At 50.7% G+C, this 16,795-nt stretch overlaps 1 protein-coding gene and 1 long non-coding RNA gene across 2 annotated transcripts in view; both read left to right on the forward strand.

The window, feature by feature from the left end:
- Positions 1–2,635: 2,635 nt before the first annotated feature.
- Positions 2,636–3,286, forward strand: LOC110368762. Its single transcript, XR_002428381.2, has 4 exons — positions 2,636–2,755; positions 2,910–2,969; positions 3,048–3,131; positions 3,226–3,286. It is a non-coding gene; the product is annotated as an uncharacterized LOC110368762 (long non-coding RNA).
- Positions 3,287–15,066: 11,780 nt separating this feature from the next.
- Positions 15,067–16,795, forward strand: part of evlb (Enah/Vasp-like b) — a 51,054-nt gene continuing 49,325 nt past the window's right edge. Inside the window, exon 1 of the mRNA XM_012866735.3 lies at positions 15,067–15,164. Within this exon, the coding sequence (XP_012722189.2) occupies positions 15,160–15,164 (5 nt within the window). The 5' untranslated portion in view covers positions 15,067–15,159. The remainder of the gene's footprint in view (positions 15,165–16,795) is intronic.

Below are 16,795 nucleotides of genomic sequence, written 5' to 3' on the forward strand. Positions count from 1 at the left end.
CTGAACAACGTGATTAGCAGGATGCCGCTGGAAATTAATCAAAGTAACCCCCCTTAGTTGAATGAACAGCATAGGACACATAAAGGGGTAAAACCTTGGCACCAACAGCGAGGTGCCTGGCTATATACAGTCATATTCAGTGAATTGGAATCTAATCAAATAGTCAATTTATTTCAGTAATCCAATTTAACAAAGGTAAGCACATTATATGGATTCATTACTAAGAGACGAGATGTTTTAAAGTCCTTTTTTATGTTAATGACGAGGATTTTTTAGCTTGCATATAACGAAAACACAATATTTAAGATTAGAATATTACATCAACCTCTTAAAAATATAAATCATATATTTAAAATGCTGCACAGTGGCGCAGTGGGTAGCGCTGTTGCTTTGCAGCAAGAAGGTCTTGGGTTCAACTCCTGCCCTGGGTCTTTCTGCAAGGAGTTTGCATGTTCTCCCTGTGTATGCATTGGTTCTCTCCAGGTACTCCGGCTTCCTCTCATAGTCCAAAAACATGACTGTTAGGTTAATTGGCCTCTCTAAAATTGTCCTTAGGTGTGCATGAATGGTTGTTTGTCCTGTCTATATGTTGCCCTGCAACAGACTGGCAACCTGTCCAGGGTGTACCCTCCTGGAGATAGGCACCAGAACCCCTCACGACCCCATGAGGGATAAAGCAAGTAAGAAAATGGATGGATAGGTTGACTTATTTTACCCGCTGTACAGCTGTTTTCAAAATAACAGCCGTCCAGCATCATTACAAAGATTACTCGCTGGTCTTGGCCAAAATGGCAGACACTCAGCCTATGATCGCTTTCAGAAGCCTATGTAATGTGTCATCATGCTGTCAGGCCTATTTATTGCATACCAAGGATCATGCATCAGTTTGAACATGACAAATGTTTGAAAATGTCATGTTGCCCAATGCTGATGAGCAAAAGCCTTTTTGATGAGTGGTTCAGCAAGACAACAACCCCAAACACACCAGTAAAAGAAGACTATCTTGGGCCTAGAACAACATCCATGTCTCAGAGGGACCAGCCCAATCACCAAACCTTAATCTGATTTAAAAACATGTGTGTGTGTGTGTGTGTGTGTGGGGGGGGGGGGGGGGGGGGGGGGGGGGTGTTAGTCATGTTGGAAGAGGAAGGGTTAATTTCCAAATGGTTACTACAAAGTTGGGATTATATCATTTTCCAAAATCTCCTGGTCTGTGAAACATTTAGAGTTCCTTTGACTGGAGCTGAGGGGCCAAGCCCAGCTTCTGAAAATCAACCCCACACCAGAATCCTCCTTCCATCAAACTTTACACTTGGAACAATGAAGTCAAATAAGTACACCCCCCCCCCACCCCCCCGCCCCTCCTGAAAGAAATTGACATGGTAAGAGATAATGACCTGTAATTGAAATAAAGTTTTAGTCTTTAAAATGCACATTTTACACTGTACCGATTCACATCAGGTAAAGTGTTCTAATATTGTTTGATTTAATGAATAAACAACAATTTGAAAATCAAGAAGTTATAGTACATAATTTCAGGAATAACACGGAGCAGTCTGCTGGGGAACATTTTTAACTAACTGTGCATAAAATCATATCCGCTGATGTTTAGTCCAGTCTATACATCCGAGGTCAAGGTCAGTTTTATTTATATAGCACATTTCCAACAAGTTGTGCTGCACAAAGTGCGTTCCAAACAAATCAAATGTAATTTGCAAGAGTAAACATCGTATAGGTAGGTTACAAAAACTGATTGTAGGCCAGGGGCTAACATCTTTCTACATCCAGTTATGGAAAGAGCCACTGAACAAGAGAAGTTATGAAACTGCAGCAACCAGATGTCTAACAACTGGTCCTCCATATTCAAAGATATCCAATGACTGGAGTTTCTAATCCAATATTTTAGGCAAGTCTCTCTGGGAGGAAACCAGAAATTTACTGGAGGGCTAAATATCCTTAACATGAAAACCCATTATGATCCCTCGAAATGAGGTGGGTATGGTCAGACATTTTAACCTGTCAAAATAACCTTGATAACTGGTCCAAGAAAGGGGATTGGACAACAAATGGATGGATGGATTTACTGTCCATCTTATTTTATTTGTCCTTTACTGTAATTTAATGTTAAATTTAACTGTATTGTAACTAGAATCAAGGGGCCAATCACAAAAAACATTGGAATATTACATTTATTTAATGTCTCTTGATGTCTGGGATACTGAAGTCTCCAATCCACATGGCTATGTTATTGGAAAATCAGGTTCACAAAGGGAGTCTTTTAGAATCCCCCTTTTTCAGAGAAAACTTTAATATTATGAAACTAACATTTACAGAAACTATGAACAAGTATCCCTGGATGTAAATTGCTTTGGTAATTTCTCCTCTTTGAACAATAAAGTTTGGCTATAAGTAGGGAAAGGTTTTCATTGGTTGATTAAGACATTTTACCATTTAATTTCCACTTCTTTGTGTTGTTGCATGACGCTTCATGTTAAAAATTGTGAATAACGCTATCATTCTTTTTAATCAGGAAAACCTGTCATGGCAAACATAAAGTGTGGATTGAACAATACACTGTGCTGAGTCATTTTGGTTCATTAAGAGGAGAACTCATTAAGAGTTGATAATCTGCAGCTGCAGCACCTGCCTTTAGGTCTACTTAAGCCTCAGCTGTTGGCCACATCTTCAGCTGCGGTAGGAGCCATGGGAGGTGTTTGGATTCTGATCTTTTGCGCAGTGACTTTTTGGCGTAAAGGTTTGTGTTTTCTCTTTGGAAAATAGTTGTAAAATTGTTAACTTGATATGGTGAATTTTTGTTGCATTGATTTAATGTTTCAGCACTCAGTGTTAAGGGCTGATGTAATGTTACTATGAAGACTGTTCACACAAAATGCCTATTTTGTCCCTAGTCTCTTGCTTGCCAATCGACCAAACTGGAGGCATAAACTATGAAGAGAAGACTAGTGACTGTAAGAGCATATGAAAAGGGGATGGTTGCTCTGTGCCACCTTATGAGTAATTCTGACAACTGTAGTTTTGATTTGCAGTCTTCTCAAAAGAGGAAATGTCACTGAAGAAAGCGGCTTCACTCCAGTTATTGGCTTCCAGGTTGACAAAAACTTCAGAAGAAGGTAATTGTATGCATTCATTCTGAGAAGCTTATTTTTACTAAGAATTGCAATGTGGTCTGGAAGGATTTCACTGACATGTGTACTTCCTACTAAGTCAAATTAGATACCGATGATGTGTCAAGTGACGCCGCCCACAATGTGTCAAGTGACGCCGCCCACAATGTGTCAAGTGACGCCGCCCACAATGTGTCAAGTGACGCCGCCCACAATGTGTCAAGTGACGCCGCCCACAATGTGTCAAGTGACGCCGCCCACAATGTGTCAAGTGACGCCGCCCACAATGTGTCAAGTGACGCCGCCCACAATGTGTCAAGTGACGCCGCCCACAATGTGTCAAGTGACGCCGCCCACAATGTGTCAAGTGACGCCGCCCACAATGTGTCAAGTGACGCCGCCCACAATGTGTCAAGTGACGCCGCCCACAATGTGTCAAGTGACGCCGCCCACAATGTGTCAAGTGACGCCGCCCACAATGTGTCAAGTGACGCCGCCCACAATGTGTCAAGTGACGCCGCCCACATGTGTCAAGTGACGCCGCCCACAATGTGTCAAGTGACGCCGCCCACAATGTGTCAAGTGACGCCGCCCACAATGTGTCAAGTGACGCCGCCCACAATGTGTCAAGTGACGCCGCCACAATGTGTCAAGTGACGCCGCCCACAATGTGGTCAAGTGACGCCGCCCACAATGTGTCAAGTGACGCCGCCCACAATGTGTCAAGTGACGCCGCCCACAATGTGTCAAGTGACCCCCAGTGTCAGTGACGCCCCACAATGTGTCAAGGGACGCCGCCCACAATGTGGTCAAGTGACGCCGCCCACAATGTGTCAAGTGACGCCGCCCCACAATGTGTCCAAGTGACGCCGCCCACAATGTGTCAAGTGACGCCGCCCACAATGTGTCAAGTGACGCCGCCCACAATGTGTCAAGTGACGCCGCCCACAATGTGTCAAGTGACGCCGCCCACAATGTGTCAAGTGACGCCGCCCACAATGTGTCAAGTGACGCCCGCCCACAAATGTGTCAAGTGACGCCGCCCACAATGTGTCAAGTGACGCCGCCCACAATGTGTCAAGTGACGCCGCCCACAATGTGTCAAGTGACGCCGCCCACAATGTGTCAAGTGACGCCGCCCACAATGTTGTCAAGTGACGCCGCCCACAATTTGTCAAGTGACGCCGCCCACAATGTGTCAGTGACGCCGCCCACAATGTGTCAAGTGACGCCGCCCACAATGTGTCAAGTGACGCCGCCCACAATGTGTCAAGTGACGCCGCCCACAATGTGTCAAGTGACGCCGCCCACAATGTGTCAGTGACGCCCGCCCCACAATGTGTCAAGTGACGACGCCCACAATGTGTCAAGTGACGCCGCCCACAATGTGTAAGTGACGCCGCCCACAATGTGTCAAGTGACGCCGCCCACAATGTGTCAAGTGGACGCCGCCCACAATGTGTCAAGTGACGCCGCCCACAATGTAATTGTGTCAAGTGACGCCGCCCACAATGTGTCAAGTGACGCGCCACAATGTGTCAAGTGACGCCGCCCACAATGTGTCAAGTGACGCCGCCCACAATGTGTCAAGTGACGCGCCCACAATGTGTCAAGTGACGCCGCCCACAATGTGTCAAGTGACGCCGCCCACAATGTGTCAAGTGACGCCGCCCACAAGTGTGTCACATTGACGGCGCCCCACAATGTGTCAAGTGACGCCGCCCACAATGTGTCAAGTGACGCCGCCCACAAAGTGACGCCGCCCACAATGTGTCAAGTGACGCCGCCCACAATGTGTCAAGTGACGCCGCCCACAATGTGTCAAGTGACGCCGCCCACAATGTGTCAAGTGACGCCGCCCACAATGTGTCAAGTGACGCCGCCCACAATGTGTCAAGTGACGCCGCCCACAATGTGTCAAGTGACGCCGCCCACAATGTGTCAAAGTGACGCCGCCCACAATGTGTCAAGTGACGCCGCCCACAATGTGTCAAGTGACGCCGCCCACAATGTGTCAAGTGACGCCGCCCACAATGTGTCAAGTGACGCCGCCCACATGTGTCAAGTGACGCCGCCCACAATGTGTCAAGTGACGCCGCCCACAATGTGTCAAGTGACGCCGCCCACAATGTGTCAAGTGACGCCGCCCACAATGTGTCAAGTGAAGCCGCCACAATGTGTCCAAGTGACGCCGCCCACAATGTGTCAAGTGACGCCGCCCACAATGTGTCAAGTGACGCCGCCCACAATGTGTCAAGTAACCCCACATGTGTCAAGTGACGCCGCCCACAATGTGTCAAGTGACGCCGCCCACAATGTGTCAAGTGACGCCGCCCACAATGTGTCAAGTGACGCCGCCCACAATGTGTCAAGTGACGCCGCCCACAATGTGTCAAGTGGACGCCGCCCACAATGTGTCAAGTGACGCCGCCCACAATGTGTCAAGTGACGCCGCCCACAATGTGTCAAGTGACGCCAGCCCACAATGTGTCAAGTGACGCCGCCCACAATGTGTCAAGTGACGCCGCCCACAATGTGTCAAGTGACGCCGCCCACAATGTGTCAAGTGACGCCGCCCACAATGTGTCAAGTGACGCCGCCCACAATGTGTCAAGTGACGCCGCCCACAATGTGTCAAGTGACGCCGCCCACAATGTGTCAAGTACGCCGCCCACAATGTGTCAAGTGACGCCGCCCAACAATGTGTCAAGTGACGCCGCCCACAATGTGTCAAGTGACGCCGCCCACAATGTGTCAAGTGACGCCGCCCACAATGTGTCAAGTGACGCCGCCCACATGTGTCAAGTGACGCCGCCACAATGTGTCAAGTGACGCCGCCCACAATGTGTCAAGTGACGCCGCCCACAATGTGTCAAGTTGACGCCGCCCCACAATGTTGTCAAGTGACGCCGCCCACAATGTGTCAAGTGACGCCGCCCACAATGTGTCAAGTGACGCCGCCCACAATGTGTCAAGTGACGCCGCCCACAATGTGTCAAGTGACGCCGCCCACAATGTGTCAAGTGACGCCGCCCACAATGTGTCAAGTGACGCCGCCCACAATGTGTCAAGTGACGCCGCCCACATGTGTCAAGTGACGCCGCCCACAATGTGTCAAGTGACGCCGCCCACAATGTGTCAAGTGACGCCGCCCACAATGTGTCAAGTGAACGCCGCCCACAATGTGTCAAGTGACGCCGCCCACAATGTGTCAATTGACGCCGCCCACAATGTGGTCAAGTGGACGCCGCCCACAATGTGTCAAGTGACGCCGCCCACAATGTGTCAAGTGACGCCGCCCACAATGTGTCAAGTGACGCCGCCCACAATGTGTCAAGTGACGCCGCCCACATGTGGTCAAGTGACGCCGCCCACAATGTGTCAAGTGACGCCGCCCACAATGTGTCAAGTGAACGCCGCCCACAAATGTGTCAAGTGACGCCGCCCACAATGTGTCAATGTGTCAAGTGACGCCGCCCACAATGTGTCAAGTGACGCCGCCCACAATGTGTCAAGTGACGCCGCCCACAATGTGTCAAGTGACGCCGCCCACAATGTGTCACGTGACGCCGCCCACAATGTGTCAAGTGACGCCGCCCACAATGTGTCAAGTGACGCCGCCCACAATGTGTCAAGTGACGCCGCCCACAATGTGTCAAGTGACGCCGCCCACAATGTGTCAAGTGACGCCGCCCACAATGTGTCAAGTGACGCCGCCCACAATGTGTAAAGTGACGCCGCCCACAATGTGTCAAGTGACGCCGCCCACAATGTGTCAAGTGACGCCGCCCACAATGTGTCAAGTGACGCCGCCCACAATGTGTCAAGTGACGCCGCCCAAATGTGTCAAGTGACGCCGCCCACAATGTGTCAAGTGACGCCGCCCACAATGTGTCAAGTGACGCCGCCCACAATGTGTCAAGTGACGCCGCCCACAATGTGTCAAGTGACGCCGCCCACAATGGTGTCAAGTGACGCCGCCCACAATGTGTCAAGTGACGCCGCCCACAATGTGTCAAGTGACGCCGCCCACAATGTGTCAAGTGACGCCGCCCACAATGTGTCAAGTGACGCCGCCCACAATGTGTCAAGTGACGCCGCCCACAATGTGTCAAGTGACGCCGCCCACAATGTGTCAAGTGACGCCGCCCACAATGTGTCAAGTGACGCCGCCCACAATGTGTCAAGTGACGCCGCCCACAATGTGTCAAGTGACGCCGCCCACAATGTGTCCAAGTGACGCCGCCCACAATGTGTCAAGTGACGCCGCCCACAATGTGTCAAGTGACGCCGCCCACAATGTGTCAAGTGACGCCGCCCACAATGTGTCAAGTGACGCCGCCCACAATGTGTCAAGTGACGCCGCCCACAATGTGTCAAGTGACGCCGCCCCACAATGTGTCAAGTGACGCCGCCCACAATTGTCAAGTGACGCCGCCCACATGTGTCAAGTGACGCCGCCCACAATGTGTCAAGTGACGCCGCCCACAATGTGTCAAGTGACGCCGCCCACAATGTGTCAAGTGACGCCGCCCACAATGTGTCAAGTGACGCGCCCACAATGTGTCAGTGCCCGCCACAATGTGTCAAGTGACGCCGCCCACAATGTGTCAAGTGACGCCGCCCACAATGTGTCAAGTGACGCCGCCCACAATGTGTCAAGTGACGCCGCCCACAATGTGTCAAGTGACGCCGCCACAATGTGTCAAGTGACGCCGCCCACAATGTGTCAAGTGACGCCGCCCACAATGTGTCAGTGACGCCGCCACAATGTGTCAAGTGACGCCGCCCACAATGTGTCAAGTGACGCCGCCCACAATGTGTCAAGTGACGCCGCCCACAATGTGTCAAGTGACGCCGCCCACAATGTGTCAAGTGACGCCGCCCACAATGTGTCAAGTGACGCCGCCCACAATGTGTCAAGTGACGCCGCCCACAATGTGTCAAGTGACGCCGCCCACAATGTGTCAAGTGACGCCGCCCACAATGTGTCAAGTGACGCCGCCCACAATGTGTCAAGTGACGCCGCCCACAATGTGTCAAGTGACGCCGCCCACAATGTGTCAAGTGACGCCGCCCACAATGTGTCAAGTGACGCCGCCCACAATGTGTCAAGTGACGCCGCCCACAATGTGTCAAGTGACGCCGCCCACAATGTGTCAAGTGACGCCGCCCACAATGTGTCAAGTGACGCCGCCCACAATGTGTCAAGTGACGCCGCCCACAATGTGTCAAGTGACGCCGCCCACAATGTGTCAAGTGACGCCGCCCACAATGTGTCAAGGTGACGCCGCCCACAATGTGTCAAGTGACGCCGCCCCACAATGTGTCAAGTGACGCCGCCCACAATGTGTCAAGTGGACGCCGCCCACAATGTGTCAAGTGACGCCGCCCACAATGGTGTCAAGTGACGCCGCCCACAATGTGTCAAGTGACGCCGCCCACAATGTGTCAAGTGACGCCGCCCACAATGTGTCAAGTGACGCCGCCCACAATGTGTCAAGTGACGCCGCCCACAATGTGTCAAGTGACGCCGCCCACAATGTGTCAAGTGACGCCGCCCACAATGTGTCAAGTGACGCCGCCCACAATGTGTCAAGTGACGCCGCCCCACAATGTGTCAAGTGACGCCGCCCACAATGTGTCAAGTGACGCCGCCCACAATGTGTCAAGTGACGCCGCCCACAATGTGTCAAGTGACGCCGCCCACAATGTGTCAAGTGACGCCGCCCACAATGTGTCAAGTGACGCCGCCCACAATGTAGTCGCGCAAGTGGACGCCGCCCACAATGTGTCAAGTGACGCCGCCCCAATGTGTCAAGTGACGCCGCCCACAATGTGTCAAGTGACGCCCGCCCACAATGTGTCAAGTGACGCCGCCCACAATGTGTCAAGTGACGCCGCCCACATGTGTCAAGTGACGCCGCCCACAATGTGTCAAGTGACGCCGCCCACAATGTGTCAAGTGACGCCGCCCACATGTGTCAAGTGACGCCGCCCACAATGTGGTCAAGTGACGCCCGCCCACAATGTGTCAAGTGACGCCGCCCACAATGTGTCAAGTGACGCCGCCCACAATGTGTCAAGTGACGCCGCCCACAATGTGTCAAGTGACGCCGCACAATGTGTCAAGTGACGCCGCCCACAATGTGTCAAGTGACGCCGCCCACAATGTGTCAAGTGACGCCGCCCACAATGTGTCAAGTGACGCCGCCCACAATGTGTCAAGTGACGCCGCCCACAATGTGTCAAGTGACGCCGCCACAATGTGTCAAGTGACGCCGCCCACAATGTGTCAAGTGACGCCGCCCACAATGTGTCAAGTGACGCCGCCCACAATGTGTCAAGTGACGCCGCCCACAATGTGTCAAGTGACGCCGCCCACAATGTGTCAAGTGACGCCGCCCACAATGTGTCAAGTGACGCCGCCCACAATGTGTCAAGTGACGCCGCCCACAATGTGTCAAGTGACGCCGCCCACAATGTGTCAAGTGACGCCGCCCACAATGTGTCAAGTGACGCCGCCCACAATGTGTCAAGTGACGCCGCCCACAATGTGTCAAGTGACGCCGCCCACAATGTGTCAAGTGACGCCGCCCACAATGTGTCAAGTGACGCCGCCCACAATGTGTCAAGTGACGCCGCCCACAATGTGTCAAGTGACGCCGCCCACAATGTGTCAAGTGACGCCGCCCACAATGTGTCAAGTGGACGCCGCCCACAATGTGTCAAGTGACGCCGCCCACAATGTGTCAAGTGACGCCGCCCACAATGTGTCAAGTGACGCCGCCCACAATGTGTCAAGTGACGCCGCCCACAATGTGTCAAGTGACGCCGCCCACAATGTGTCAAGTGACGCCGCCCACAATGTGTCAAGTGACGCCGCCCACAATGTGTCAAGTGACGCCGCCCACAATGTGTCAAGTGACGCCGCCCACAATGTGTCAAGTGACGCCGCCCACAATGTGTCAAGTGACGCCGCCCACAATGTGTCAAGTGACGCCGCCCACAATGTGTCAAGTGACGCCGCCCACAATGTGTCAAGTGACGCCGCCCACAATGTGTCAAGTGACGCCGCCCACAATGTGTCAAGTGACGCCGCCCACAATGTGTCAAGTGACGCCGCCCACAATGTGTCAAGTGACGCCGCCCACAATGTGTCAAGTGACGCCGCCCACAATGTGTCAAGTGACGCCGCCCACAATGTGTCAAGTGACGCCGCCCACAATGTGTCAAGTGACGCCGCCCACAATGTGTCAAGTGACGCCGCCCCCAATGGTCAAGTGACGCCGCCCACAATGTGTCAAGTGACGCCGCCACAATGTGTCAAGTGACGCCCCGCCCACAATGTGTCAAGTGACGCCGCCCACAATGTGTCAAGTGACGCCGCCCACAATGTGTCAAGTGACGCGCCCACAATTGTGTCAAGTGACGCCGCCCACAATGTGTCAAGTGACGCCGCCCACAATGTGTCAAGTGACGCCGCCCACAATGTGTCAAGTGACGCCGCCCACAATGTGTCAAGTGACGCCGCCCACAATGTGTCAAGTGACGCCGCCCACAATGTGTCAAGTGACGCCGCCCACAATGTGTCAAGTGACGCCGCCCACAATGTAGTGCATACGTGACGCCGCCCACAATGTGTCAAGTGACGCCGCCCACAATGTGTCAAGTGACGCCGCCCACAATGTGTCAAGTGACGCCGCCCACAATGTGTCAAGTGACGCCGCCCACAATGTGTCAAGTGACGCCGCCCCAATGTGTCAAGTCACGCCGCCCACCATGTGTCAAGTGACGCCGCCCACAATGTGTCAAGTGACGCCGCCCACAATGTGTCAAGTGACGCCGCCCACAATGTGTCAAGTGACGCCGCCCACAATGTGTCAAGTGACGCCGCCCACAATGTGTCAAGTGACGCCGCCCACAATGTGTCAAGTGACGCCGCCCACAATGTGTCAAGTGACGCCGCCCACAATGTGTCAAGTGACGCCGCCCACAATGTGTCAAGTGACGCCGCCCACAATGTGTCAAGTGACGCCGCCCACAATGTGTCAAGTGACGCCGCCCACAAGTGTCAGTGACGCCGCCCACAATGTGTCAAGTGACGCCGCCCACAATGTGTCAAGTGACGCCGCCCACAATGTGTCAAGTGACGCCGCCCACAATGTGTCAAGTGACGCCGCCCACCAATGTGTCAAGTGACGCCGCCCACAATGTGTCAAGTGACGCCGCCCACAATGTGTCAAGTGACGCCGCCCACAATGTGTCAAGTGACGCCGCCCACAATGTGTCAAGTGACGCCGCCCACAATGTGTCAAGTGACGCCGCCCACAATGTGTCAAGTGACGCCGCCCACAATGTGTCAAGTGACGCCGCCCACAATGTCAAGTGACGCCGCCCACAATGTGTCAAGTGACGCCGCCCACAATGTGTCAAGTGACGCCGCCCACAATGTGTCAAGTGACGCCGCCCACATATGTGTCAAGTGACGCCGCCCACAATGTGTCAAGTGACGCCGCCCACAATGTGTCAAGTGACGCCGCCCACAATGTGTCAAGTGACGCCGCCCACAATGTGTCAAGTGACGCCGCCCACAAGTGTGTCAAGTGACGCCGCCCACAATGTGTCAAGTGACGCCGCCCACAATGTGTCAAGTGACGCCGCCCACAATGTGTCAAGTGGACGCCGCCCACAATGTGTCAAGTGACGCCGCCCACAATGTGTCAAGTGACGCCGCCCACAATGTGTCAAGTGACGCCGCCCACAATGTGTCAAGTGACGCCGGCCCACAATGTGTCAAGTGACGCCGCCCACAATGTGTCAAGTGACGCCGCCCACAATGTGTCAAGTGACGCCGCCCACAATGTGTCAAGTGACGCCGCCCACAATGTGTCAAGTGACGCCGCCCACAATGTGTCAAGTGACGCCGCCCACAATGTGTCAAGTGACGCCGCCCCACAATGTGTCAAGTGACGCCGCCCACAATGTGTCAAGTGACGCCGCCCACAATGTGTCAAGTGACGCCGCCCACAATGTGTCAAGTGACGCCGCCCACAATGTGTCAAGTGACGCCGCCCACAATGTGTCAAGTGACGCCGCCCACAATGTGTCAAGTGACGCCGCCCACAATGTGTCAAGTGACGCCGCCCACAATGTGTCAAGTGACGCCGCCCACAATGTGTCAAGTGACGCCGCCCACAATGTGTCAAGTGACGCCGCCCACAATGTGTCAAGTGACGCCGCCCACAATGTGTCAAGTGACGCCGCCCACAATGTGTCAAGTGACGCCGCCCACAATGTGTCAAGTGACGCCGCCCACAATGTGTCAAGTGACGCCGCCCACAATGAGAGTAAATTAAATGGTAACTACATGTTTAAGGAATTTTAAATACATGCTCATCTCTCCATGAGCCCGATATGTATTCTAGTAAAAAGGTACCCAACTTACAGGTGATACTTTGACAAAGTCAGTGTATGAATGGGTCTCTTGAGTAAACCTTGAAAAAATTGTATTTACTTTTTGCAGACAACGTAGCAACACATTTCACATGCAGTTTTTCACTTAAGCAACAAGAAATGCAAAAGTAACAGACATTAGAAGACTTGGAAGATCTTTGGTTTATAATGAACTCCTCCAGGAACAAAAAAACTGGTAATGATCATGTCAAGTTTCTTCTAAAAACTTGTTTTTTTTTTTGTTTTTGAGGTTTTCAAATACTATGAAAACAATGTTAAACTGGGCAAAAAGTGAGTCCAGTTTTCTATTACACTGCCCATGTATTTCATTCATTGTACTTTCTAATTTTAATCCCACTTAAAATCTGTATTTTCCTCAATAGGTTAAACGGTTATCTTGAGTGGAAGTATGTGCACCAGTTACTATTTTTTTTTTTTTTTTTTTTTTTTTTTTTTTTTCTTTCCCTTCAAAATATTGAAGTTATTTTGGAAGTGAAGTCAAACACACCGACAAATCCTCTATTCATTACCAGGTGGGTTGCAAACATTTGTGCTCAGGGCCCCCAAATGGCTAGCACCGCCCCTGATCTTACCGAGGCATTTGTGAAGCAGCACTGCAGGTTAACTGTTGTACTGTGACCAGGTCACTCCTATACAGTAGTCGGCGCTATATAACAAATGGTTGCAATCCAGCCAACTAGAGGAAGAACTTTACAGTACATAAAATTAGAGAGAGTTTCAATTCTTAACTGAGAATTGCAGAAAAGATGATGTGGAAGAATAGGAACATGGATTTACAGGATTAAAAAGGCAGGAAACAAAGGAAAGGTTTGAGTCTGATAACTACGTTATACTTTTTAAAATACAGAAGTATAAAAGAGGGAGTTGTGTCCACTGTGGGAAGGATGCAACAGTAGAACTTGTTATATTTGTATGCCTGAAATAAAAGCATGAGAGGATTTGGGCTAGAATTTGAAAAGATAAAATAAAGGTTTAACATAATCGCTACATTATAAATTAGCTATTAGAGCAAATATAGAAATGAATGTATTTTCATAAAATATGTTTTTGTTTATTCTCATGACAATTTTTTTGACCACACATTTTGATTTAAATTACGTTTTTTGTTTGAATAACTAAGCGACAAATTTCCCTCCATACAGACACTTGATATATGAAACCATCAAGAACCACACTCCAACCAGATGGTGGCAGTAATGCACAGCTGCAGTTTTTTGTCAACTTGTAACAACTAGGGGATGAAAAGGAGAAAGAATGTAGTCTAAAAGGAATAGGAGCAGGAGTGGAAAGGGAGGAAATCAGGATTATAAATTATGCATTATGATTTTCGCAGAAAAGAACAAACTAAAAATGCATGTCTCAAATGTGGTGCTGATCCTAAATTTTAAGAATGTGAAGATGAGCAGCAAAAGTGCTGTAACTGTGGTGACATATGGGGAAATCAGAGCAAGGGCGCTACAAATTCAATAAGTTAAAACAATCAACAAGACAAGCTATCCAGAGGCAGTGAAGAGGGTTGAAAAAAGACTGAAAGTTGGAGAATGTATCATAAACCAGCCTAAGTTTGGACAGGGATTGACCGGTAGGCCTATTGACTTGGAATATCTAAACTTGACTGAGTGTGCATGTTGGCTCTCTGCATCATACGCAGATACCCATTTAATTAAAGAATGCTAAGTTATGTTTCCCTCTGTTTTTGTGCAGTAAAATGTCACTTAATGGTTTAGGGCAAGTTTTTTTTAATGAAATTTTATTTATCTTTGCCCTCCTAAAGGGAAAGAGGGGTACGGTTAAGAAATCATTTTAGCTGATGTGGTACTTTGTTTTAAAGGGGCACTTGTGATGCTAATGGTGAAGTTGTTTTCCTTATTGGGTCTGGGTTTGATAACCTGTGTCATCCGTGTGTCCCCCCCATGATATAGCCTTGCCCCCCCTGGTGTCCCCTCAAATTAAAAAACCTAGCTCCACCCCTGGGAGGATGCTCATGGACCCCACGCACTCGCGTCCCTCCACCACCCCTTGGCGGCGCCACTGCTTGCACTGTCTCACCATCCCTCCACCAGCGGAGCGATGGCGCTGTCGTGCAACACAAACCCAGGCTGCCATGAATCTTTCAGATGCTGCGCTCCTTTTGCCCCCCTCCCCATCGAGCCTGCCTCCCCTCCCTCTCCCAGCGGTCGGTCGGAGGCTGGGAAAGATGGCACCTCAGAAGCCGCTGTCAGCCACTCCGCCCAGCTTCTTGTCTCTGGGGGAGCAGCGTGCTTCCCTGTGAAATGGCTCCGACTGACCGAGCAGCCTCCCGGCAGCCGGCCGCACAATGATCCGTTATTTCTAAGCGATATCGGCGAGAAACACGCTCCCCCACGACACACCTTCCAACATCTGCATCTTGGTTTCTACTCAAGCACCCAGACGTGCGGCTGTTGTTGGATCCTTATTGTGTTTTTTTTTTTGTATATATATATATATATAATTACCATTATTATTATTAGGTATAAAAAAAGAGACTGAAAGAAGTGGAAAAAGAAAACGTCACTGAGACGGACAGCGGAGGGAGATGAGGTAAGGAGCAGGAGTTGGAATTTGGATGCGCACACATGTGAGGTTTGTCGGATTTTTTTTTTTTTTTTTTTTTTTTTTGGCGTGCAGGTTTTTCCCGCATAAAAAAACAGCTTTTATCTGCGTGCAAGCTGGACGGAAGAACGTTTGCAGTTTATTTTATTTATTTTTTATCTCAAGAGGACCGTCTCCGCGATCAGCACAGGTGCATAACCGGATCAAAACCTTTTGTTGATGAACGCACCGCCGACCTTTGGCCGACAGAAGCTGGAGATTTCAGATGCGCTCAGCTGGGAGGGAAATCTGCGGTGCAAGCTGCCGCGTCTCACACAGAGGCTGTCTGCAGGGATGAACGAATTATTCTGGAGGGAGGGAGGGAGGGGTGGGGGGAATCAGACAACACGCGTGAAGTGCTGTCGGATTACTTTACATGCTCGCCCCTCGATAGCTGTGCCCACAGCAGATACCAATCAACTAAAGATCGTCATGCGCGCATGCATGGACCGAGACCTGCCCGCCTTCACACACCTCCCCGCCGGGGAACCAATCGGCTCAGAGTAAACTCCTCCGTGCTCGGAGACACCTCTGTCTCTGGGACGCAAGCGGCGGCTTTACTGGCTGGCCGCGAGCGCCTATCAGGGTCCCTGTAACTGGGAGCCAAATTCTCCAACCAATCAGTGTGCAGCGCTGCCGCACAGACGCTGGGTGGGGTTCCTGGGAGCTGGGCTGCTGGCCACAATGAACAGGAGTTACCATGAGGTGACTGGGGTGAAAAGTAGAAATCAATTGGTCTATTTTTTTTTATATTTAGTTGTTGGAATGCATTTTTTCCCGAATGCATTATCAGGAGTTAGAAGTCTCCTGCCTGAACTTAAAAAACAGAAGGTTATGGATGAGGTCTGCTATGCTGGCACTGGGCCTCGGAAAGATACTCGCATGCACGCACCCCCTTGAATGTTCTCCGTTTTCAGCTCCTTCCAGACAACAACTTGAAGGTGTTTCATGCATTCTATGAGCTAAGTCGGCTAAGTGCGTCACTTGAAAGTGGAGGAAAGACTCATACATGCTTGTTAAAATGTTTTACAAACAAAAAGTCTGTAAAGCGTTGCATGCATTTGTACTACAATAGCCCAAAAATACTTTCAGTGGGGGGGAAAAAAGGCTTCCTCTCATCCTTTTTATTTAAGCTTCAAAGAACAGGCCAGACTTTCAGCCTGGATGCAGCCTGCAAAGCTGGACAGCAAATGGCGGTTCTCCTAAAAAATACACTCATGGCGCTCTTTTCTGCTCTGACGCATTACATTTGGCCCAGCTCATAATCTCGTTATTATCTGCTGGATTCAAAACTAGGGCTAGGTTTAGGGGCTTGTCTCTGAGGTTGACCTGTATTGCATTTCAGTGGCAGCGCTCGCAAAAAAATAAGAGGCTAAAGGTTAGGTCTTAAAGAATAAAATAAGAACCAACATTGGCAGGAAGAAGCCTGATTAAATATGGCTGGATGTTGTGTCTTGAGACATAACGGTGTCCACAGGTGTGGATGTAGTTCAAAGTAACAAGCCAAACTCCTTCAACACCCAGTGTGACGGAGGGATTATAGTCTCAGTTGCTCTCGTCGCCTCAGCTCCATCTTCCAA

This window comes from Fundulus heteroclitus, unplaced genomic scaffold (assembly GCF_011125445.2).
Source record: "Fundulus heteroclitus isolate FHET01 unplaced genomic scaffold, MU-UCD_Fhet_4.1 scaffold_76, whole genome shotgun sequence".
In the NCBI taxonomy this organism is placed as follows: domain Eukaryota; kingdom Metazoa; phylum Chordata; class Actinopteri; order Cyprinodontiformes; family Fundulidae; genus Fundulus; species Fundulus heteroclitus.